Source organism: Urocitellus parryii, chromosome 15 (genome assembly GCF_045843805.1).
Source record: "Urocitellus parryii isolate mUroPar1 chromosome 15, mUroPar1.hap1, whole genome shotgun sequence".
NCBI classification, from domain to species: domain Eukaryota; kingdom Metazoa; phylum Chordata; class Mammalia; order Rodentia; family Sciuridae; genus Urocitellus; species Urocitellus parryii.
In genome coordinates this window covers 46,808,820-46,834,338 of record NC_135545.1, presented here as the reverse complement: position 1 = coordinate 46,834,338, position 25,519 = coordinate 46,808,820, and the positions used below count along the sequence as shown (strand labels likewise).

Here is a 25,519-nt window from a genome sequence, read left to right as displayed (position 1 = left end):
TTACTGAGTATCTTCACTCTTTTTTATCTCATCCTTGTAGGATAAGGAACTTTACCTACAGAACTTTTGAGGAGTTGGCAGTCTCACTGACCAGCAATTGCTTATCCTCATGTAGCCACAGAGGACACCCAAACATGAATATCTGAAGAAACAGAAATACTTCCAGTTTAAGTATCTAAATAATTGTTCTGCATTGTTTTGCATGGGGGGGGAGTTCTCTTGCCCTTGCATCTTGCTTGAGTTTTTCCTAGTTGGGCCTCTTACTCTTCAGCTTCCTGAAAGCTTGAGTATTCTTTTAATTGCTTAGAAATTTTTAAAGGGGTGGGAGATTATCTTCAAAACAATATCTTTGGACTTCCAAGATTTTCATGGAGTCAGAGACCTTAAAATGCACTAATAAGAATGGGAATCCAAGGCAGACACCTTCCTTCAGGACCTCAAGAATAATGTTTGTAGAGAAGTACCTGTAACAGAAGTAACAGGAACCCTTTAATATGATTTTGCTGAATAACAACTTGTTGCTTTTTATTTCTATTAAGGGTATCTATAGTAAACCTCATTTTTGAGGGCTGAAGGATATTTGAGACGTGTGTGTGTGTGTGTGTGTGTGTGCGCGTGTGCGTGCGCATGCGCGCATGATAAGCAAATACTAATCTCTCCTTAGAGTACTACTGACAAAACAGCTTTTCTTGCTTTAATAGTCATTTTTATGTTTTTAAAAGCTGCCTGCTAATGTCATTTGAAGGTTTTTATTGTTACTTATCTTTCAATTGTAAAACTTCCCTATATATTAGATATTACACTTTCTTATCACAAATTTTACAAATGTATTTCCACACTTTGTGTTTTATCTTTTAGGCTTATTTGGGATTATTTAAAACAAAAATGTACAGAAAACTTTAACTCTGAATGATCAGTTTATCAATATTTTCCTTATTGCTGGCTTTTAGTTTTCATCTGAAGCTTTGAAATGCTGCCTCTATTTCATAAAAATATTCACTCGTTTTCCTTTCTAAAGGAAATTTTTATTGTTTTTCCTCTTTACAAAAGTAATGCATGCTTGTTGCCAAAAATTAAACAGAAATTAATTAATTTAGGTACAGTGAACATCTTTAAAAAATGGGTTTTCCTATGCAAGAACAAGGCTTCTCTTCTCCACTTATTCAAGTTTCTTCTGGTGGCCCTCAGTGGATAATTATAATTTTCTCCATACAGGTCCTACAAAATAATTATTTATACCTAGAAAATCACTTTTCTTGATGTTGCTGTGAGTGAGATATTTTCTTTAATCATGTTTCCTGATTGGCTGTCAACACAAAACAATGTTATATATTTTTTAGATATTACTTTTTAACTGACTATACACTCCTGATTAAAAACTTAATAAAACAGGAGATGTTTCCATGAGAAGACTGCTATATTCATTTCTTTTTCAAGGTATTTGCCCAGGGTGAATCTGATGATACATAATCCATTTCAATATTAGTCTTCAGTTTTCTACATCATTCTCACTATTAGGATTTTCCTTCATTATGGACACTCTGATGTTGCCTAAGTTGGAAGGTAAATCTGAAGGCTTTCCCACACACATTACACACATAAGGTTTCTTCCAAGTGTGGACAGTCTGGTGTATAATATAGTCAGAACTAAAGCTGAAGCCTTTGCCACACTCCCCACATCGGAAAGGTTTCTCTCCAGTGTGGCTTCTCTGATGCCGAATTAGATAGGCATTAACATGAAAGGCTTTTCCACATTCTTTGCATTGAAAGGGTTTCTCTCCAGTATGGATTCTCTGGTGGACAATATAGTAATAACTACAGCTGAATGATTTCTCACATTCCATACATTTAAAAGGTTTCTCCCCAGTATGTATTCGCAGATGCCTCGTTAACTTGGCATTGACACTGAAGGCTTTTCCACATTCCTTACATTGATAAGGCTTTTCTCCAGTATGGATTCGATGATGATCAAGTAGCTTTCTTTTAGAGGTAAAGCATTTCCCACATTCATTACATTCAAAGGGTTTCTCCCCAGTGTGAATTCTCTGATGCTGCACTAGTTTTGCACTAACATTGAAGGCCTTTCCACACTCATTACACTCATAGGGTTTCTCCCCAGTGTGGATTCTCAGATGCTGCCGAAGTTGGTAATTACACCTGAAGGCTTTCCTACATTCATTACATTCATAGGGCTTCTCACCAGTATGGATTCTCTGGTGCTGAATTAACCTCCCTTTGATATTAAAGGCTTTTCCACATTCATTGCACTGATAGGGTTTCTCACCTGTGTGTATTCTCTGATGCTGAATGAGCTTTGCATTATTATTGAAGGCTTTCCCACACTCTTTACACTGAAAGGGCTTCTCTCCAGTATGGACACTTTGATGCTGTCTAAGCTGGGAGCTGCACCTGAAGTTTTTCCCACACTCACTACATTCATAAGGTTTCTCTCCAGTGTGGATTCTTTGATGTTGAATTAACTTTGCATTAGCATTGAAAGCCTTCCCACAGTCATTACACTGATAAGGTTTCTCCCCGGTGTGGACTCTCTGATGTGTGATATATGCAGAACTACAACTGAAGCCATTTCCACACTCCTGGCACTGATAGGGCTTCTCTCCTGAATGGATCCTCTGGTGCCTACTTAGATTCCCATTAACACTGAAGGCTTTCCCACACACCTTACACTGATAGGGTTTCTCTCCACTGTGGATTCTTTGGTGTGTAATATAATGTGAACTGTAGCTGAAGCATTTCCCACACTCCACACATTTGAAAGGTTTGTCCACACTAGTGTAGCTTTCTAGTTGCTGATTAAGTTGAGAGTCACACTTTAAAGTTTCCACTAATTCTTCACATTTCAAAGGTCTTTCTTCAGTATCAATTATTTCATGCTTAACAAGTTTTATGTCAAAGCTGAAGACTTTCTCTTGTCCTATAGAACCAGGGTGTTGCTCTCCAGTGGACATGGTATGATATTGAAATGAGTTTGAACTCTGACTATAGAGACACTCCTCCGTAGGACTTGTCTCATTTTTCACTGTACCATCAGTGACACTGCTCTTTTCCTCCTTCATACTTCCTGCTAAGTGGACTTCCTGTTGTTGCTCAAGCATAAAGGCTTCTGAAAAATCTGTTTCCTGGGAAGAGTCCTTGTGAAGTTCAAATGATGTACTAACTTTTTCTTCACACATTTCTTTGGACAAATTACTGCCAGTCTGGATATCAAGATCTACTATAAAAAACAGAAAATAGAAAATTTCATACAAGAAGCATGTTAGGAAAAAAAAAAACAAAACACTTGTACTATAAAGGATCATAGTAATCAGAGGGATTTTTAAAATCACCAGATTAAGTCAAAGAACTTAAGGTTCATTTATAAGCTGAAATATCATATAACTAAGAGTTAAATAAATCCATATATGCTGACATGAAAAGTCTAGGTGAATGAATAAATCAGTACAGAAACAGTACACAGAGGTGATTCCACTCATGTAAAGAAAAAAAAAAAATGCATGCCTATTCCTAGAAAACTACTTCTGGAAGAATACACAAGAAACTGAGCAAACTGGTATAGGAAATTTAGTAGACTTTCTTTTTCTACTTTATATAATTTCTATACTGATTTGAGCATGTATCAATATTATGAATTTTAAAGTAATAATTATAAAAGATCACTAGTCACGCTCTGCCTAAGAAAAAGCCATTATCAATAATATGAACGTTGAAACTGACAACACTGAAAAAACTGTAGGTCTTGTCCACCATATCAGCATTTTCCCCATCATACTATGCTTTTCTATACTCTGCAATCTTAGTCATCTCCATGACACCAAGTTCCTTATTAATAAAAGAAGAAAATGCTTGGGAAAGAAAAGAAATCCAGCAATATGTGGTAATACTGGCAATGACACATCATGGCAAAAGGAAGTAAAAGGGAAAGAATTTTCTTTCCTCAGAACTTAAATTCTAGGCTTTTCAAAATTCCTTCTTTAACTTCTTTTTCTTCCACTTCAGAAAAGCCCTTATTTGATCCACTTCTTCCCATCCCTCCAGAATACTACTGTATTAGCCTCGCCTTTTCCTTCCACCTTTTCCCCTAATCCTAAAATCGATCATTTCCTAAAATTCTTTTATAATTTCAATAATCTTTAGAGCTACTGAATTCTGCATTTGTTCCCAAACTTCTCAAAATGTTGGTCCAAAAAGAGTGCCTCTGTTTTTTTCATCTTCCATACCTGTTGAACCACACGGAATATGCCCCTTAATAAACCCAAATAAGCTGGATTTCCTAGAAAGCATTTTCAAAAATAACACTGGTCTTTTCCTAATTAAAAAATAATTCCCATCTGATGCTACAGAATGTTCTCCCCCCGACCTTCAATTCATATGCTTTTAAAACCATAACCTTCAATAAAATTGTATTATAAGGTGAGGCCTTTGGCAAAATCCTGAAGAATGGGATTAGCATGGTTTTCAAAGAGATCCTAGAAAGTTCTCTTCCCTTCCACCATGTGAGGATACAGTGAGAAGATAGTTGCCTTAATAGGAAACAGGCCCTTGCCAGGCACAGAATCTGTCTGCACCTTGATCTTAAACTTCCAGCCTCCAGAAATGTAAAAGTACATTTCTGTTGTTTTTTATAAATCACCCCATCTATGGTATTCTGTTACAGTAGTTCAAACTGATTGAGACAGCTATAATATTAGTAACTTATAAAAAAGGAAATTAAAATTACCTGAAATGTGGCCACCTAAAAATAACTACTGCTAATTTGAAGCATCTCTTTCCCTAACCATTTTCACTTTTTTCTAAAAACAAATACATACTATATCAAAACTGAATATTTTTTTCTTTTATTCATGATGATCATTTTCCAATGTCTAGACAGACTGCAAAAATAGGTTTCTGAAATTGCTAAATACTCTTCTCACTCCAGAGGTACCTCAATTTAACCATTCTCTTTACACTGAAAATTGAAACCCTCCCAATATACTGTTACTATATAAATGTGTGGTAAACTTTTATACATACACATGTTTGCCTATAACTTTGATTATTTTATTAGGGTACAGTCAGGTTACCAAGTATAAACTTTTATTCTAGAAAGACTACTAATTCATAATGGATTCACTTAAGGAGTCTATTCCTGTTTTGATGCACTTTTATCAACACTTAATATAATTGCTCTCACTGATGATATAGGTTCTCTGATAGGTGAAATCTCATTATGATGATCATGATTGGTTTTTTTGTGTGTATGATGCTAGGAATCAAATCCGGGGCCTTGCACATACTAGGAAAGCATTCTACCATTGAGTTAAACTCCCAACTCATCTATCATTACTTTAAGTAGTATTTCTCTGGCTTCTGCTGAGCGTGGACTTTCACTCAGATTAACATTTAAACTTTGTATGTGGATCAACCACTTTTATTCTTTGCCAATATTTCCACACTTGGCACCCTTCTGTTTTCCAATTCTATGATGTGGCAGATGTCAATATCTATTCTCCACTTCATTTTTTAGAGCATATTTTCCATTTTTTAAAAGTAGGAATATACCCATTTTTTAAAAAAACTCATTTTCAACCTCTTTTTGTAGAATGGATATTTATACAGTTTCAGTACAAGAGATTTAAGTGGAAGGTACTGGATGGGGATTGTAAAAAAGATTTTTAAAAGAAGGTCAACTCTGCTGACATGGGCCTTGTGCCTCCTCCTCCTTCCCTTAGAGCTCCTGCCTAGAACCCATTTTATTCCTCACCTTAATTAATCTACACAAATAGGTGAGGCATGAGATTAATGTTGAATCATGTTAATCCTCAGTTAAATCATGATGGGTTGGGATTAGAGACAAGATTTCAGAACCATCTGTTGTTTATAGAATCAGATCCAAACACCTTTGATTAAGGACCTCAAAATATGAATGAAAATGGAAACTCTTGACTCCATCGCAAGACTGACTCCCTGACAATATGCATATTTGTAAGACACCTGAAGTGTTTTAGCCACATATCAACGTTTGAAAAGGAACCTATTTACTTCTGTTATGTATAGTTCTCTCCCCCAAAGCCCCAAAATAAAAATATTTAATTAAACACACACTATACTAGGTACTTGATGTGTCTTAACACATTTAATCCTCAACCCACAAGACTAGCAATCCTACCTCCTTTTATTATTATGTTTTCAGAGATGAGATCAGTGAATCTTAGAGATCTCAAATAAATGGACTTCTCAAAGTCACACTACTAGGAAATAGTACAATGAGGAGGGGACCTTGGGGAAGCCTTCTCTAAGCCAACTATGCTTTTTAGCAGCTTCTGCCTTTCTGTGTGAAGAATCTGTTAATTTTATATCCACCACATTAAGTGGAAAATATTAATGGCAAGGACTCTCAAAATTAATTAATTTTGTCCGAGAAAGATGGGATTCCAAAATTAGGATTGAAAAGAAAACAAGGCACTTGAAAAAATATCCGTTGTTAGAATTAGGGAAATTTCTGAAAACAGAATAGGCCTAGCTCTATAAATCATCAAAATTTATATCCAAGACCCTGGATTCAATCCTCAGCACTAAAATAAAATAAGACAAAACAAAAAATAAAAACTATTTAAACTTTACTCTGTAGGGCTGGCCAATAAATGTGGCATGTTTATATGTTGCTGGGCAACATGTGCCTCCTTTATCAGTGCAGAGGCCCTGGCCTGTTCTACTTCCAGTGGCCAGTGGAGAAGGGCCCACCAACTTACCTCCTCCTTCCAGTTGTGAGATCACAGCAGGTTTGAGAAGTGAAAATCCTGGTTTGGAAGAAGGAAATAGGAGTGACATAAATTATTTCCCATACATGAGTTCCTAAACCTCTTCTCACATTGCCTCTGCAATGAGGAAGATAGAACTCTGGGAATGGTGGAGGGCAGAGGAGAGGAGGGGAGGGGAGGGGGATGAGAAGGGCCAGAACTTTGGAAGGGATGTGGGAAGACTTGGGAAAGGCCCAGACTATTGGGATTACCACTTTTTGACCTTGGACTGAAATAGTCAGAGCACAGAAATCCTTAAAAAGATTCAAAATAAGTAAGATGAGGGAAATCCTGAAGATGCCACCATGGAACAGGAAGTAACTATTTTTTTGCTGTGTCCAAAACACAATTTCCATAGGGTGAATCAAAGTGTATACAAAACCTAAAAATCCTATGTTGGTCTAAAGAGAGCTTGAGGTTTGCTCTTCCTGGCAATCCCCAGGAGACTAGAAATAGCACCGAGGTACCCACTCAGTAAAAGAGTACCAGGTACTCCACCTGCAACCTGTCAGGGACAAGGGAGCCAGGAATCCCCAAATGGCAGAGTTTGAATCCAAGGGAGAGAGACCTTACCCAGGGAGGCCACATTCCCATAATTCTCCAGCATCACATCCCTGTACAGGGCCCTCTGCGCAGGAGACAGGCCATCCCATTCCGTCTGGGTGAAGTACACAGCCACATCCTCAAAGGTCACCGACTTCTGAAACAACAGGTTCCTGCTGCCCTAGGGCCAACTGCATGGCTCAGGCCCTAAGTGAGGGGCAGAGGGCAGTATAAAGGTCTGGGGAGGGAGCTTGTTAAGAATACACTATTAATAACAAGGAAGATTTGAGAAAAAGCACCAGCAAAGTAAACCATGGACTATCCATCTACTCTCACAGCACAGAAACCTTATGCCATTTTTTTTATGCTTATAAAAGATAACATAAGCTAGGCTAAAAGAAAATGTTTCCCATAAACAAATTCCCCCAAAACAACTCTGCTCCTTTAGAATAGTTTTGGCTTCCATCTCATCTGCCAGGAACTCCCATCACAGACCCCCTAACCAGGGGCTCTGTGGCATTTTCTCTGGCACTGCCAGCAGGGAGGCTCAGTGCTGCCTGGGCCAGTGGTTTCACTGGCATTTTCTGATACACTCTCCCTTTCAAGTTCCATCCTTTCCAACTTCTATCTAAAATTCAGTGTTTCTCCAAAAATGTTCGGGAAAGAAGGAAGACCACCATTCCAGTTTGCCAGCTGCTCTGCCACCCTTCTGGTCTCTATTTTTGCCACTAAGCTATGTGGTCAGCACAAGCTGCTGCTAGGGCTGATGTAACTCCCAAGTCCCTTCTAAGCAGCTGCAGTCCCCTGTTGGCTCTCCCTCCTCCTACTTCAGCTTTCTGTTACAACCTTGAGGACTTGAGATCTGCCTCCCAACTCCTCTCTGCTCGGATTTGTCTTCTTGATCCTGTGGACCTCCATCTACCAACAATTCTAGTCCAATTTCTAAGTGTGTCTGTGAGTCCTGTATGTGTGACCTCAAGTAGGTCAAGTAACTTCTCTGGACAAAATTAAAGGCCCTCCTAGGGGCTGGGGTTGTGGCTCAGTGGTAGAGCGCATGCCTGGCAAGTGTGAGGCCCTGGGTTCAATCCTCAGCCCCACATAAAAATAAATAAAATAAATAATGGTGTTGTGTCCAACTACAACTAAAAAAAAAAAAAAAAAAAAAAAATTAAAAAAAAAAGAGCCCTCCTATATGATACCACCACCCTTTCCCCAAGCAAGTTGGCAGCTCCTCCTGAACTCATTCTTAATGTCAGCACCATCCACAAAGCAATTGTCAGGTAGAAACATGGGGTTGTTCTTGATTCTTCCTCTTCTCTATTCATTTTCCAATCCTTTGACTTTCTACATCCTAAAGACTTTTAGGTCTCTAGCAGTACTATTTAAACAACTCCTCTTAAACAACTTTCCTTGATAAAGCCCATATCTCCTGGGCCAGTGGAATTTGTTCTGGAATGGCCACCTTGCTTTTGAATCTCCCCTGAAAATTATTTCATACATGGCTGTCACAAATCTGATTAAGTTAACATGACTGGTTCCACAGCTGTCATGTGGCTGGACAGTTTCAAATCACACAATAATTCTGTGACCTAGGGCACATCACTCCCCTTTGCCTCCATGTCTTTTTGGTAGAATGAATACAACACAGCACCGAGCACAGGGTGTTGTGTTCAACTACAACTTAAAAAAATTTAAAACAAAACAAAACAAAAAAAACCCACCCTGTCCAAATGGTCCATGCAAGGGGCACCATTTGGATCTTGCAACACAGTAAGCCTCAAATATGTTACTGGGACTATGGAATTCTAGAGTCTACAGAAATCCATGGATAAGCTTCAGGAGATCTGCAAAGTCCCTGAAAAGTGTTTAGACATTTTGGTTTGCAAGCTTGTTCGTTCATTTGTTCGTGCGTTCGTTCGTTCATTCATTCATTCATTCATTCATTCAGCAGGGAGAAGGCTAAGAACTCTTCAAAAATCTTAAAGCCCTGAAAGCTTCACAAGGACATAAAGGGACACTCTGTTCCACAAGACTCCCTGTCTTTCCCCTCCCTTTATCCCACTCCCATCATCACTTCCTTTCCCCCCTAATTAGAGGCATAGCATCGTTCTCATTGATCTGGTCCTGCTCCTCCTCTTCCTTGATACCCCTGCCATTGGGAATCCCAAACCTGTGTAATTCTCCTCCACTCACATCAGTGCATAGAGCATCCCACATGTGCAGCTTCCATAGCCCCATTCACCCATAGCCCCCTGCTGGGGATGCTCCTGTATGAAGAAACAGGGACCCCTGGAATGCAAAGGACCACATTTGCCTTATGGGCTTCCCTGTTGCCTCCACTGGTCACCATCCCAGTCTCTGCTGCCCCACTCCTGAACCACCTTTCCCAGAAGTTCCTGTCTTGCAGGCAGAAGCTGTTTCAAGCCAAGGCTCACCAGCGCCCTTCTCAGTTCTGCTCAATGAAACTGCCAGAAGAGTTAAAGAACCCACAGCTCACCTGGGGCCAGGATGTCAGGAGCATGGCTGCCATCACCTGGTATCCCTCTCAGAGAAGGGCTGCAGCTGAGGAGAAACAGAGAAAATGTGAGGAGAGTCACCATCCACCAGGATCAACACAGCCCTTCAGAGAAGATCTAAGGCATAGGTAGCCAGCATCCAGTCAGGAGCATGAATAGGAGTTATCATGGAACAGGAAAAAGGAAGTGATCTGTTCCCTGGCTCAGTGCCCAGGATTCCTCCCAGCTAGGACAATGATGCACACTTTCAGAAACCCTAGGACTTCTATATGACAAAAATCATATAGAAAAGTATATAAAAGTGCATGCAGTCTAAAAGAATAATAAAAAAATTCATCTATCAACAATTCAGACAGAACATTACTATGATCTTTGACTCATTTCTCTTTCTCTGAACAAACACCATCTTGATTATACTGTAAGAGAATCAAAGATGGCTGTGCTACAGTCCCAGCACACAGGCCTAGGGAGTCAGGCTCTGGGAAGGCACCTGGAGAAAGGAACAGCTGCTTCCTGACAGCTGCCTGTTTCCTGAGAGATCTGAGGGTCCTCCAGAATCCTAGTGCTTCCACAGAGGTCTTGACAGTTAGCTTCCTGCATAGCCCAGGATTCCTTAAGGAAGTTGGGCTGGAAGGGAGGTACCAGACTGCGCCCTCACACTAACTGGCATTTTGATTGCAAAGTCATGGACTTCTGAAGTTCCAAGGAAGCACTGACCACCTTTGGGAAGCTACAACCAACAATGCCTCTGAAAGAATCTATACCATTTAACCTGGTTCCTGCCCTGAGGCCCTCTGATGCCTCTATAGGACACCTGCTGGGACCTGAAGTACAGGGGAGATAACACCTGAAGAGTCACATGAGGCTCCTCAAAGATGGAGCTTCTCTGCAAGACAGCCTGTGTAGACTTTGACAATGCGTCCTTGTATTGGTATATTCAATTAATTTGGCTGAAGAAAGCCCTCTATTCACATATTTGAGTCTTTGTGTGTATAAAGCTGCAACCTAACTTAGAACATAAACTGAAAAATCCCAATGTAACTTACAAATTTGTCTTTGTAATATACAGCTGAGTCCTTTTTTTTTTTTTTTTAAAGTACCAAGGCTTGAACCCAGGACACTTAATAATTGAGCCATATCCCCAGCCCTTTTTTATTTTGTGACAGGGTCTCACTAAGTTCCTTAGAGCCTCACTCAATTGTTGAAGCTGGCCTTGAACTTTCAATCCTCCTGCCTTAGCTTTAGCTTTCACTGGGATTATAGTGGTGCACCACCATACCCAGCTATAGCTAAAGTCTTGGTCAATGGCTGAGCTTCAGTCAAGCCAGGTTCAAATAAGGCAAACTCCAGGTATTAACCAACTGAACTTCTGATTTCTGGATGGCACTTCCCCTTTTCTGTTTGAAAGTGCTCTCTAGCCACATGAAGACCCCAGAGTATTCCTGAACCTGCCCTGGTTCTAGGGTGTGTCTAATTATCAAAACATAAGTGAACTTGGTTAAATTTATCTAAAGTTTTTCTTCTATTTATTTTTTCCTATTTATTTATTTGGTACTGGAAACAGAACCCAAGGTTGCTTTTAACTGAACTACATGCTCAGCCCTTTTCATCTTTCCATTTTGTGACAGGGTCTTGCTGAGTTGCTAAGACTGGTCTCAAACTTAAGATCTTCCTGCCTCAGCCTTCCAAGCTGTTGAGATTATAGGTGTGTGCCACCGCACCTAAAGTTTTTCTTTTAACAGGCTTTCCCTTCTGTTTATTCCTCTTGTTATACACTGTCCCTCTGACAAATTCCTCAATAAATTCCTACACACAAATCTTTGTTCCATGTTCTGCTTTTGGAAGAAGCTTTCCCCACCTTCCTGAAGTTCCATGATTTATTCATTATTTTCATTCTTTCTTATTTAGCAAGTAAGGTCTATAAGGCCACAAATTTTCCTCTGGACTATTAGCCACATTCCAAAGATTTTTAAATTTCACATATTAATTACTATTTTGTAGCCAGTCAGCAACTCTGTTTTGTCTCTGATCTATTGCTTATTTTTTCCTCTGTTCATAAGTTCTAGATTTACTGCATGTTTTAAATAACCTTATCTATTAATTTTTACTTCACGGATTGTTAAGAATGGCTCAAGTGTCCATTTTTTTAATGTATTTTATGGTGTTCAAAAGGAAAACTAGGGCTGAGTTTGTGGCTCTGTGGTGGAGCACCTGTCTAGCATGTGTGAGGCACTGGGTTCGCTTCTCAACACAACATTAAGATAAGTAAATAAATAAAGTTATTTAAAAAAAAAAGGAAAGCTTATTCTATGATTGAAGAATATGTAACTCCATTTGAATCTAATAAGTCAACTCTACCATTTCTTTTCCACATTAATAAGCCAAAGAAAGATAAACATACTGTTCATTACAAAGGTATGTAAAAAATTCCAATACTCATGCCTCATTTTAAAAACATATGCCCTAGAGACACATATATGTAGGAGATGTGTTAAAAATATTCACTATAAGCACTACTTCATTAAAAAAAAAAAAACCTGAAAAGAACCCATGTGTCCACTGACACTAACAAGTTTTCATATCATTTTCACAATGGAATATTACCTAACAGCTACACATAACATGAATGGATTTAGGGACATAATACTGATTATGCAAGTACGAGATGACTACAGACACTATGATGCCATTTATATAAAGCTTGCAAATAATAACACACACACACACACACACACGGGTGATACATTTTTTAAAACAGGCTATGATAACACAAAATTCAAGATAGATGTTATCTCTGAAATGAGAGGCTGGAAGATGAGTGAGAAGAACACTGATAGATGTAGCAGCACCAGCACTGTTCTTTTTAAATCAGGTGATATGTCCATAGGTGCTCATTTTGCGACTATATATACTCATATGTAAGTATATTCTTTTTTTAATTTTTAAAAAATTTTTGTTAGTTGTAGTTGGACACAATACCTTTATTTTTGTTTTTATTTTTATGTGGTGCTGAGGATTGAATCCTGCACCTTGCACATGCTAGGCGAGTGCTCTACCGCTCAGCCACAACCTCAGCCCCATGTAAATATATTCTTGAAGACAGACAGACAGACAGACCACACACACACACCAACCTGAATGGGGTGTAGGTAAAGTCCCAAAATGGAATGCAAACAACAGCAAATGAGCCTAACTGTACGACAACTGAATAACATAACCATGGTGAAGAAGTGGGAAAGACAAGAGCTAAGCAACTCTGGAAAATCGTATTTTGACTAAATACTATAAAGCTAAAGACAAAAACAGCTGTATTCAAATACTGTGCTACAGGAAGTAAATTTGTTTTCACTGGGGTTATAGATTAGCCATTCTGTTAACTATTTTATTCGTATTCTAGAACTGAGTAAAATCGTAATTACAGTGTAGAAGTCATGCCCAGGTCACTGTTATTCCGTAGCCTAAGAGAAGTAGCGTCATGTTACCTTTGGAAACCGACGTAGCTCTAGGAGACCGTGCCCTCCTAAAGGCTGCTTCGGCTGCCGGGTGGCTGGGAGAGGTTCTGTTTTTTTCTGTTCCCTCTCGGCCCTAATTCATGACCCCACGGCAGGAGCCGGGGAGCATGCGGTCCAAATTTGAAACTCATAGAAGCAGAAGTCCCTGCCCGACTTCCTTGAGACCTGTGATATCACCTCGGGCCGCTTCAACCCGCAAGGATTCCCCCAGCTGGATGTACCCACACTGGATGGACCCCGAGCAGATCAAGCGCTACTGCTTGGCCACCAACTCCAAAGCAGGAGTCGAGGAGGAAGAGGACCCCTGGCCGCCGTCCGGCTCCTTCTCCCAGGATCGGCCTCCAGGGCCCTGCTGTCTGCGGAAACCCAATTCCGCCCACGATGTAAGGGCGCCCCACCAGCGCTCGGAACCTTGGATCAGGGCAGCGCCAGCCGCACCTGCTGGCCCACTCTCACCTCCGCAGCGGGCTGCTCCACGGCGCGACCGGAAATGCGTCACCAAGCGCGCCCAGCCTCTCTAGCGGGTACCGGCTCTACTGCTCGGTGGTGCTTTCGCCCATCCCCGCCTCGCTGGAATCCCGTCTGCATAGAGCAGGCCATTGCCCCTTTCCCCGTGACAGCTCGATTGTGACCCGCGAGGGTGGTTACTCCTTAAGGGTCCGGGTCCTGGGAGGGGCGTCAAGAACCTGTATGGGGGCTGAGGATGTGGCTCAAGCGATAACGCGCTCGCCTGGCATGCGTGGGGCGCTGGGTTCAATCCTCAGCACCACATAAAATAAAGATGTTATGTCTGCCGAAAACTGAAAAATGAATGTTAAGAGATTCATTCATATTCTCTCTCTCTCTCTCTAAAAAAAAAAAAAAAATCCTGTATTGTAGTAAAGCTGCAGGTGCAACCAGATGGGCTGGACCAGTGCATTACATGCTGTCATGTAGATTTTTCACTGACGTGAATGTCCAGCAAGACATTTGAAATTCTGAAAAAAAATTTCAATAGGCAAGAGTGCCCTATGCATTGCAGAATTTGGTACTCCTGGCTCCCATTCACGATGCCGGCAGTAACCTCACCAGCTTCCCCAAATTTAACAACATACATCCCCCATGAAATTATAAGTCTTGGAGGAGGAGGGAAAGTTCTAAAATCCGCTGGATTGAACCACCCTTAAAATTCTCCCTCCCCAACCCTAAGGGTGTAGGCCTTTCTTCCTTCCAATTCTGCTCCCTCCAATGCTGCAGCACTGGATGGTGTTGGCCCCCACTCACCTTCCCAGCATTTTCATCACTCCCATGTTCTCTCTTCTCTCAACTTTTGCCCCACTTGCTAAGCCCTGATGTTCTCTAAACCTAGAATACCTTCCTGTTCTTACCTTCCATCTTGACTACTACTGGAAGTGTCAGCTGGACTCCCATAGAAAGCAATACTTCCCTGACCATCCAGAATAAGGTAGGCAGCCCACTACATGCCATCACTGCACCCTGTACTTCTCAGTACTTGGCACGTTTTTATCCATTTAGTGGTGATAGTTTACTTCAATATCTGCTTCTCTGGTAGCTCCAAGGAGCAGGGACTATATCTTGTTCAACACCATTATCATCAGGTATAAAAACCAAACCTGGCCCAAAGGAAGGGAACAACAGGTGTTTTGTTGTTGTTGTTGAATGACCCAAAAGATCTAGCCCCCAAAACCTGGGTAGAACCTGTCTTTATTTCTATTGTAAGATATGGAAAATGACAAACCCCCAAATAGTGTGGTCTGGGAGGGAGTGAGGAAGAAGCCAACACACTTATAACATTTATTCTTTCCCAATACGTCTTTTCCTAGTGACAGGACAATCCCTGGGAAGGAGATATCCATCAAGCCTAAAATGGCAGTCTCTGGGAGGAAGTCAAATTTGATCCTTCCCCCAAATAAATCCTTTCCCAAAGACAGTACAATGTACAATGGGACCCCAGAGAGAAAGGGATAAGTACTGAATGCTGACTCCAGACCTTCCATTCTTCCCCAAGTAAAAATATTGCCCAGTAAAAACAAATTTCAAATTCTCACAAACCTGTTTCCTGAGTGCCCAAACTGACACGTTCTGTCAATAATTAAGTCACCTCTCAGTGGAATATGTATAAGCACAGATTCCCGCTTTGGGCAGTGGCTCATCAGAAAAGTGGGCAGATGCATGACTCCACTACTGAATAAAGGCTTTGCTGATCCATGAAGTTTGCACCCAGCTCAGTCATTTTGTGTGAACATCTATGCCACCAAGATTAGGATATGTCTTGTGCCTGGGATGGTGTTAGTAATCATGGTCAAAATCCCTTCTCCACCTTGCTCTGATCCCATCTTCACTGTTTTACCATAAGCACTTTGCATGGTTTCTCTCATTCAGACAGAAAAATGTCACCAATAGTTGGGCAGAGCAATACTGGGGATCACATTGCTATCGGCAATAGGTACAGGTCTTCACTTCTTCTTAGACTCAGAAATCAGACCTTTAGATAGGAGTGAAGGCTTGTTGAAAAGAAATAGGAAATCACAACATAAAAAAACACTGTCCCTAAAGAGTTGGATTATAAACCAGTCACCTAATTTTACAGATAATATGATAAGTTCCCCTAAATAACCATAAGAGTCATACTCCTAAGAATGATAGAACAGATGCAATCTGAGTTACAAATATCTGTGGTAGGTCTGGAGAAGTGAAAACTGCTGTCTGTCAACCTCCATTCTTCCCTTCTTATGTAATAATAGAGTCTCTAGTAAAGCACATGACAACCCCCCCCAAAAAAGCACCTATTCCCCAGCATTCTTGAAAGCAAAGTGTGTCCCTATGGCTGACTCAATCAAATAAACTGAAGAAAAACTGATGTTATGTCTGTAAATACAAGGACATGGCCCTTCCTTGTTTCATATCTCCACCAACCAGATGGAATTTGTTAAGGGTGAGCATCTTAGACCAGGAGGATGAGGGCATGTCCTCTGTGAATGACAGAGATGCTATATTGACCTTAGACTACTTAACTTCAGATAATATATGATAATATACAAGAAAGAAATAAACTTTTATCAGATTTAAAACACATTTACTTGGGTCCTTCAAATTAATTCCCAATATCAAATCCTAAGTAGTACCACTGGAATGAGGAATGATGGAAAATTATACACCTAACAGTTAAAAATTTAAGCTGGCCTTCATGCTTGGAGCATTCTGCAAATCCATCTCTATACAGTCATGTTTGTTCAGTTCTCTCCTGCTGAGGACCACCTCTTCCTTCTTCTCTTATACCTTTGTCCCACAGCCCCAAGGCCTCCAGAAAACCCTTCCTTCCCAACCACTAGAGAAAACTGACAATTTTCTCACATTTAAAAATCTTTATCTGTGCTTTCAGTTTTAATATGACAAAGTGAAGATAGTTATGCTTGCTTCTTCCTCTTGAAAATTATGGCAAAATAATAAATCTGATTGGAGTGCATTCCAGGAGTTCAAAGTTTCAATATGAAGAAAAAATCAGTTACTTATTAATAAAGGATCAATTGAATCTAGTTTGTAGAAATCATTCATCTATTATGTGGAGAAATATACTAGGATAGGCAAGGTCTTATTCACAAAGCAACAAAAGATACATAGGAATAATTGTAAAAATTAATATTTAAGACATATATGAAGAAAATTTAAATAAAAATGGAAAGGCGTGATAATTTTTCAATAGGAAGGGTATATTTCTTGATTTATTCTATAAGTCCAATATTATATTAAATAAAACCCTAATTTGTTTTAGAACTTATAAAAATTATTTTAAAGTTTGTCTAGAAAAAAAGTTAGGTGTTTATAAGGTATGAATAAAATTTAGGAATGATACAAATTGGCATAAGTTATAATATACATTATAACTTACAGTTATATAATAACTCTTGTATAAGTTATACATTATTTTAAATACTTAGCTCACAGGAAAGTATAGCCAGACACAAAAAAATGAACAAGAAACTGAAATCAGCTGATCAGGTATTTTGACCAATATAAATGTGGGTGGTGAAGATTTCTAAGTTTTTCTCTCTGCAGAAGCTGACTTATAACTTCTGGAAGGCCTGAATGAAGCAAGGAGTAGTAATTGAGGTCTCTCTGGACTCATAAAAGGATAAATTACAAGAAAATCTTCTCATGATCAAAGAAACATAACAAAGAAGTCTGTGGTCCTTGCTTAAGCTCTTTAGTAGTCATGTAAATATCCTCCAAGATTGTGTAATCATAGTCTTGTCACTGAGTACACAGTTCAAGTTAATATTACCTACTTGGACCAGCAATACATAATCAAAAAATTAAATTAAAAATGAATCCTGATACATTCTGAAATAGTCACTACAGAATTAGGTCATGATGGGGTTTAAATTATTATAACTACATTTCATATATTCAAAATATAAATGGAGACTTGGAAGATATATAAAAAAGACCTAAATAAAATTTATAGAGATAAAAAACTAGGATACAATGAAAAATTTTCTGGATGGGATTAAGAACATACAAGATATTATAGTATAAAAAGTTAGTGAATGGGAAGACATAGCAATAGAAAATATGAAAAATATAAAGGAAAAGAAGTTAAAAACAAATGTGCAGAACTATCAAGTCCTGGATTCTTTAGTTACTAGCTGAGAGACTTTGGGCAACACTTAGCTTTTCTGAAACTCCATTTGTTCATCCAAAAAATGAGGAAGTAGTGCATGCTTGTAAGTACTGCATAGATAGATAGATAGATAGATAGATAGATAGATAGATCAATCTTTAGTATTGGGGATTGAACCCAGGGTCATTTAACCACTGAGCCACATCCCCAGCCATTTTTTAAATTTTTTATTTTGAGACAGGGTCTTGCTAAGTTGCTTAGGACCTCACTAAGTTGATGAGGCTGGCTTTGAACTCACGATCCTCGTGCCTCAGCATCCTGAGCCACTGGAATTACAGGCATCTGCTATGTCTTGTCATCAGACTTTCAAAGTCTGATCCCCAAACATGCAACAAAACTACTTGTAGACACTCCACCTGTACGGAAAGGGAAGAACCCAGTTTAAGATACACAAAGACTGCAGAGTATCCTTTCTCATATTAGCCAAAGGGAGACAAACAACAGCCCACAAAATGGTGTTTGTGTTCCTAAAGTTTGGATGACATTTTAGCCCAAAGTCAAACTATTGTTATGAAATGTTGGACTAACTTAGTTTTAGAATTAAGTGAGGTGATCTGGGACAAGTCTTGGTTAATCAGTTCTCCTGGGACTGTGAGTTAACAAGTAAGGGATCCAAAAAGGAGTATATTGGGAGAGGAGAAATTCAAGACTAACGTAAGCCCGGTGACCAAGAGTCTGAAAAAGAATGATCAAGGCAACTTAGAGCCTATAGTCTACTGTCACACCCCTCCTTTTTCTTGCTTCTAGGCAGTTTGGTGTCATAAAATCAGGACTGAGCCATCAACTTATTTCCCTGCTACCCTTTATTCTACCACCCATTTTGATCACTATCCCCATGATAGTTCTTCTAAGCAATAACCACTTGTCCTCTACCCTAAATTAAGCCTACCTCCCTATTCTCCTGGCCCTGTCACCTCCTTCCTGCTGAGAGAAATAAAGGCTGCCCAGGTGAAGTTCTCTACTTCTTTACCTTCCATTTCCACATCCTCCCACCCAGAACTGCCTCCAAGTCTCACACTTCCCAACCATCCTGATGCTACCTCCTCCCACTTCCTCTGAAACATTGCTCTATCAGCTCCATCTCTTTTCTTCATCTTCAAGCTTCTTCTTTAGACCCCCAAATCCACTTGGGTTTAATGATCATCCTTTCATGATCAAATTTTTCTTATAGGGTCTTTTAAACTGCCTAATCATTAGTCATAAATTGATATAGTACACCACTATCAATTTTTAAAATGAAATATGCTGGTCTACATTAGAATAAAAAAAATAATAAAACATTTTTCATACATGGCAATGGTAAGGGTGAATTTTGTTTTCTAACATGCTGGTTTCATAGCATAGGGTTTTGCTGTGAAGTGTAAAGCCTTCTGAGAATCATAATGAAAATAATTTGAAAATTAGTACTGTTTATTTTCTTTCATTACTAAACCACAAAAATTAGAGGCTAAAATGCTACCTAGCCTTTTCCCTCTCCCATTCATTCCCCTTCTACAAACCACCCACCCTGAAACTCTCACCCTTGCTTTCAATTTCACTGTTCCCTCTGGTGGCGCTCTTCTGACTGCCTGACTACTTTCTCTTCCCTCTAAAATTCAATTTTCTTTACTATATAAGACTTAGCTCTTTATTCTCTCTGGAGGAAAGTTCAACCCCACCGTGATACAGTACACTTCCATCTTTACTTTCAGACTTGACATTTATCCCAGATTCCACACCTGCCTTCCCAATGGCCTGCTACAGCCATCCCCTAGAGGAACCTCACACTCTGTACTCAGATCTGAAGTCTGTGAATTTAAAAAGCTTCCCCTATGTCATGTTCCCCAGTGTTATCTAAACTCTCCCATTTTATGGCAACATTTGGTAAGATGCAGTCAATTTTACTCCAACTTAGCTTCCCATTCCATTTTCGTGTCATCACCAAATTCCTACACAATTTACTCACTCAAAAATTAATGCCTAATAAATAATAGTGAAATGGGACTTTATGCCTTCATTTCCCATCAGTCCAATCAAACCACATCCTACATCAAGTTAGTATTTTGAAAAACAGCCCTGGCAGGCCCATGGAAATAATGGCAAGGTCACTGTAGAAGTCACTGCTCCCACTCCATGCTATTTTGCCTGTACTCTAATTTCCTATTGGTTTTGCCAGCTTCACTGCTTGCATGAGTTCTTCAGGATAGAGCCCTTCAGGTGCACCACAAACTCTGCATTCTATGTTTTCCACATGAGTCTGAGTGTATAAAACACACTAACTGTACTCACCTATACCACTGGCCATGTGTAAGGGGGCTCAGGGTATGCGCAGACTCTGCCAGCTCCAGTCTCTAAGAAGTAAAGAACAGAAAGACCCATTCAGGCTCTGAGGCTAGGTCTCATGTTCTTGCAAGGATAACTAGAAACCACAGAAAATACTCACAGATGGGCTCCAGAAATAACTATTTCTATGTGTTTACCAAGTGACTCTCTTGTACGTTGAACTGCAAAATTCTTTGCAATGATTTACTGGCTCTTTTTTTTCCCTTCCTCTAGCCAGATAATCTAAATTATCCCCACCACCATCCAAGAATCACAATAATCCGTCAAATCTGGGACATGTGGTCCTGCAACTGAAGGAGTGTTACATACCTTCTACTCTGGAATTGCCCCAACCATCCTTTTGCTGTGCTCCCACAGCTCACTGCCTGTATACTAACATCAACTCTTACTATATTTAGCTCTTCACAACTATCTTCAGAACATGTATCCTCCAGAGCTTGTTAAACAAAGCTTGGTAAATGGCAAGTGCTAAAACTGCTCTTGAATAAATCCAACCCATATAAAGAAGGAAGACCACTGAGGTGAGCAATGTGGAAACTCAGAAATAATTCAAGAATTGTAGGTGAGATACAATGAATAGTAATATGTTGATAAGGGTTAAGATTGGTGGGAAAGGTTTACCTAATGAAATCTATTTCCAGCATGGTTTATTTTAAAATAGACTGCTCCACAAAATTCTATAGTCATTGGTTCTAAATCTGCCTCACTTAACTTTACAGAAGTCTTTGGTCCTCCCTGAACGGGGATCATCCTGTGCTGCCAGCCTGCAAGGCAAATCCCCTCTTTCCAGAAGTAAGATCACGTAAAGTTTGGGTACGGGGTATCCTAATAAAGGAAATAAAATGGCACCTTTCAGCCCTGAATCTGCATGCCAAAAGAAAGAAAACTCCAGGTATCTCAGTAAGATTAAGACCCACAGAAGTGGGGCTCAGGACTGGAGAAGGCCAAAGAGATTCTGATCAATAGGAAAAAGCACTTGTGACCTCTTTTTAAAATACACAAGAGAAGCAGGTAAGTTGGTGAGATCCTGCAGATACCTGCAAACACAGAGAAGGGATCACACCTTTCCCTAGCCAACAGCAATTACTTACTGCTTATTGCACAGCTCCTTGGAAAATGGACATACTATTACACTAGGGACAGCAATTCCCTACACTGGTACCAAGCTGACCCAAGACCTCTCCCTATCCAGTAATCTCTGAAGGTGGTCACTAAACTCAGCCTCACTTAAAAGAGAAAACCAGAGTCAATCTCTCCTTAACCACACCATATCCCCAGCCTGTAAGGAAAAAATAAAATGGGAATCTGACTCCAAGGAGGAAAATCATCTTATCCAGGAAAGTCAAGTTCCCACAATTCATCAGCCATCACTTCCCTGTACAGGGCCCTCTGTGCAGGAGAAAGGTGAACCTATTCTGTCTGCATGAAGTACATGGTCACATCCTCAAAGGTCACCACCTTCTAAAACAACAGATTCTGTTACTCCAGAGTCAATCCTCTGCCAGGCTAGAATATGGGGCAAAAGGGAAAGTAATGAGGGCTTGAATGAAAGCCCTGTAAGGATGGATAATGAAAAAAAGTGGAAGAACTGGGTATAACGCCATTAAATGACGTCTACAGCCAAATATCTTAAACTTATCTCAATACCAGAAGAGCTTCCATTAGGACACAAAATTTACCATAATAAAATATGTTTTACATTTAAAAAAAAAAGAGTCTTCCATGAATAATCTAAAGCAAAATTTCTTTGACTTGGTAAATACTTTGTCTTTGGCTGTTGTACCAACAAGTAGACAATTAGCCCCAGTCTGTCCAGACACTCGTTCACAAGCGCTCTCTGCTCCCATTTTACTGCTCCTTATGCTCATGAGCCCTTAGAGTCAGGGTTTGTCCTGATAAACTCACTCCTAACCCTCCATCTGAGCTAGCAAAAGTGGTCGCACTGCCTATGCTCAAGAACGACCAGCAGAGGGAGCTCCTGCTGACAGGGCTGGGGCAGTCTATTCTGCTTGCTTCTGGAATGGAGCTTTTGCCGCTGTGGAACTATTTTATACCTCCAAAATAATCTGTAATAGATTCTCCAATCAAGCCTCATGCTCTTTTAGTATCCATCTTTTACCCTCCCTACCTTCCAAACTCTACTTTCCCAGATGGTAGACAGCCTCTGATCACTCCTTAGACTTTGGTATCAAACTGTTACCTGAACTTACAGCAAACAACTTCCCACCCTCCAACACCTCAACTGACTCTGCAAACCCTCACTGCCCCACTTGTCTCAGCTCTGCCTCAGACTCTGGATGACCCAATATATCAGAATCCCCATCCAATACCATACACACCTTCCCCCCTAAATTCGTGCACTTTCTAATGCATATGAATTAGAAAAAAAATGCACAGTGACAATTTTTCCCCTTCTCTCACTTAATAAAACCAATCTAGCCCAGTCTCCTATGCTAGAAGCTTGAGATTCATCCTGGACAATCTTGTCCCAGTAACTGCTCATTTATGACAAACTGTCAGTAGTCAAATCCTGTCAATGTTATCATCTAAATATTTCTGGAATCTGACTCTGATACATGATACAATCAGCACTAGTTTAACAGCTGGGGACATTTAATATCTCCAATCTCAGATTATTCTGTACTGAATCCATCTCTGCCCAGTAGACAGGCTAGCCCTATCAACTTCTGAAAAAATCCCCTGAATGAATCACCACTTACTAGATAGTAGTTCCCAAAATGTGGTACCAGACCACCACCAGTAACAGTGGCATCAACTAGGAAAACCCATTTGAAAGGCAAATTCTCAGGTCCCTCTCTGAGAAGAATCTGTGTTTTAATGAGTGATCCTGGTGTACACTAAAGTCAATCTTATACTCACAAGATTGTATCTTATAAGTATAAATTACTAGAAAAATATGAGTATAAATTATTAGAAAAATATGAGTATAAATTACTAGAAAAATAAGTCAAAAAATAAGGAAGAAGTAAGTGATAAAGCAACACCCACAAACTCATCAGTCTCAAAAAGTGAAGTAAAATTCAGTTTTCCTGTCTCCAAAATTTAAGGCACTAATGTTCACTTTACAAATGAAGCCAAGTAAGATGCAAAGGGGCTGAGTGACTGGCTCAGGCCACAATGCCACTGAAGCTTGATGAGATCCCTAATGTCAGGTGTCCTGTCCTAATATAGATTTTCCTATCATAGCCCACTGTCTTGCTTAGCCACGGTACTAACCACATGAAGGATATATATGCCCTAATTCTGAAACCCAAACTTCTTCCATTCCTTTAGAGGAGGACAAATAGCACAGGTTCCCTTTTTCTTTTCTTCTTGCCTTCTCTTTGCTGTCACTTCCCAAGAACCTTGTGACCCTGCTGATCTTGATCATTCCCACTCTAGACTAGAACCCTGCCTTACCTCATTCTCACAGCTCCCTCTGGAGGGTAGGGAGAGCTGCTGAACCTAATAAAGGGATTCCAAGGTTGATATGGAATAACAGTTAAGAATTGCCATCAAGGGCTGGGGCTGTAGTTTAGTGGCAGAGCACTTGCCTAGCATGAGTGAGGCACTGGGGTCGATTCTCAGCACCACATGAAAATAAAACAAATAAAATAAAGAAACTCAGTAGAGATCCCCAACATGCCAGAGGCTCTCTTCAACACTCCCTCCTGTCTCTGTCTTTGATGGCTCTGGAGCCTGGCTGTGCAGCCCTTAACCATCAGCTCTTTCCCCAGCATCTAGTCCTACAGGAGGGAATTAACAAGCTCTATCTTCCTACTGCTCTGGCTATAAGACTTTCCAGAATAACCCCTATCATCCCCCATTTCCTACAAGTGAGATATTCCTATGGCTGACCTGAGGAAACAACGGCTCACCTGTGCCAGGCTTTCAGGATATCACCTGGGCTCCCTCTCAGGGACAGGCAGGGACTAAGGGAGGAAACAAAAAGAACTAAAAGTAAGCTACATCTAATTGAAGGCTCTCTTTTAAAAAATATCCAACAAATATGTCAATAGCAGCAGCAGTCATTTGCCAATGGCCACTGGGTAGGTGGTGTATAAATATTTTTTTCTTCAGGGTTGCCAGTATAGCTCAGTGGTAGAGAGCTTACCTAGCATGCATGAGGTCCTAGGTTCAATTCCCAGCATCTCCCTGCCCCCCACTCTCTTAAACTAGACTATATCATAAGGTGCATAATTCTGAGGAAACTGGGAAAAGTCAGTAATTTGCCCAAGGTCACCAGAGCCTGAACTCACCAATGTCAAGCAAAAGCAAAGCGCAAAACAGACAAATAACACACACACACACACACAATCAAAGCAAAACCTAACGAGAAGGGCACAGGATCTAAGAGGAAGAAGCAACTACTAATGGGCTACAAGAGTTGAGTGTATATCCTATTATTTAGAAACCTAATAAAGTGATTCCAAGGTTGATATGGAATAACAGTTAAGAATAGCCATCAAGGACTAGGGCTGTAGCTTAGTGGCAGAGCACTTGCCTCACATGCATGAGGCACTAGGTTTGATCCTCAGCACCACATAAAAATAAAACAAATAAAGTAAAGACATTCTGTCCATCTACAACTACAATTTTTTTTGAAAAAAGAATAGCCATTAAAATTTAAATTAATAGGAGAAAATCTTGCAATACCAGATACTAAGTATATAACAAAGCAGAATGGAACAAAAACAGACAGCTAGAACAATGAAACAGAATCTAAACCCTGACAAGGACAAAAAATATCAAGTACATTATAAAAATGTCATTCCAAATCAATGGAGAAAAGGAATGGATAATTCAATGAATGACTCTAGGACAACTGATAACTATCTAAGGAAAAAGTATGCAATTAGTTTTCTTTACCTCCTAACATACATTACAAACACCCTAAATTTTGAGAGTGAGAAATAAAACCAAAGAAAGACTAAAGGAAAATAAAAGTAATTGTCCATTCCAGGATATATAGACATCCAGAAAAAGGTGACAATGGTGAGGTCACAAGGCAACTACCAAAGAAGCTAAGGAAATATATGTTAGGAATAATAATATTGCTCTCTTAAAAGAATGATAGAACTAGAAGCCAGGTCAAATAGTACATGCCTATAATCTTAGCTACTACAGAGGCTGAGGCCAGAAGTT

General features: G+C 39.9%; 1 protein-coding gene across 6 annotated transcripts in view; it reads right to left on the bottom strand.

Annotated features, from left to right (window-relative positions):
- Nucleotides 1–1,044: 1,044 nt before the first annotated feature.
- Nucleotides 1,045–25,519, bottom strand: part of Znf23 (zinc finger protein 23) — an 87,585-nt gene continuing 63,110 nt past the window's right edge. The window contains exons 1-5 of one of the 6 annotated variants that reach the window (XM_026399267.2): nt 13,342–14,109; nt 9,841–9,905; nt 7,374–7,500; nt 6,753–6,800; nt 1,045–3,235 (exon numbers count right to left, since the gene is read on the bottom strand). In XM_026399267.2, the coding sequence (XP_026255052.2) occupies nt 1,515–3,235; nt 6,753–6,800; nt 7,374–7,500; nt 9,841–9,873 (1,929 nt within the window). In that variant the 5' untranslated portion in view covers nt 9,874–9,905; nt 13,342–14,109 and the 3' untranslated portion in view covers nt 1,045–1,514. Of the gene's footprint in view, nt 3,236–6,752; nt 6,801–7,373; nt 7,551–9,840; nt 9,906–13,341; nt 14,110–25,519 lie in introns of those variants that run through there. The other 5 variants (XM_026399270.2, XM_026399269.2, XM_026399268.2 and 2 more) reach the window with 5 other exon arrangements.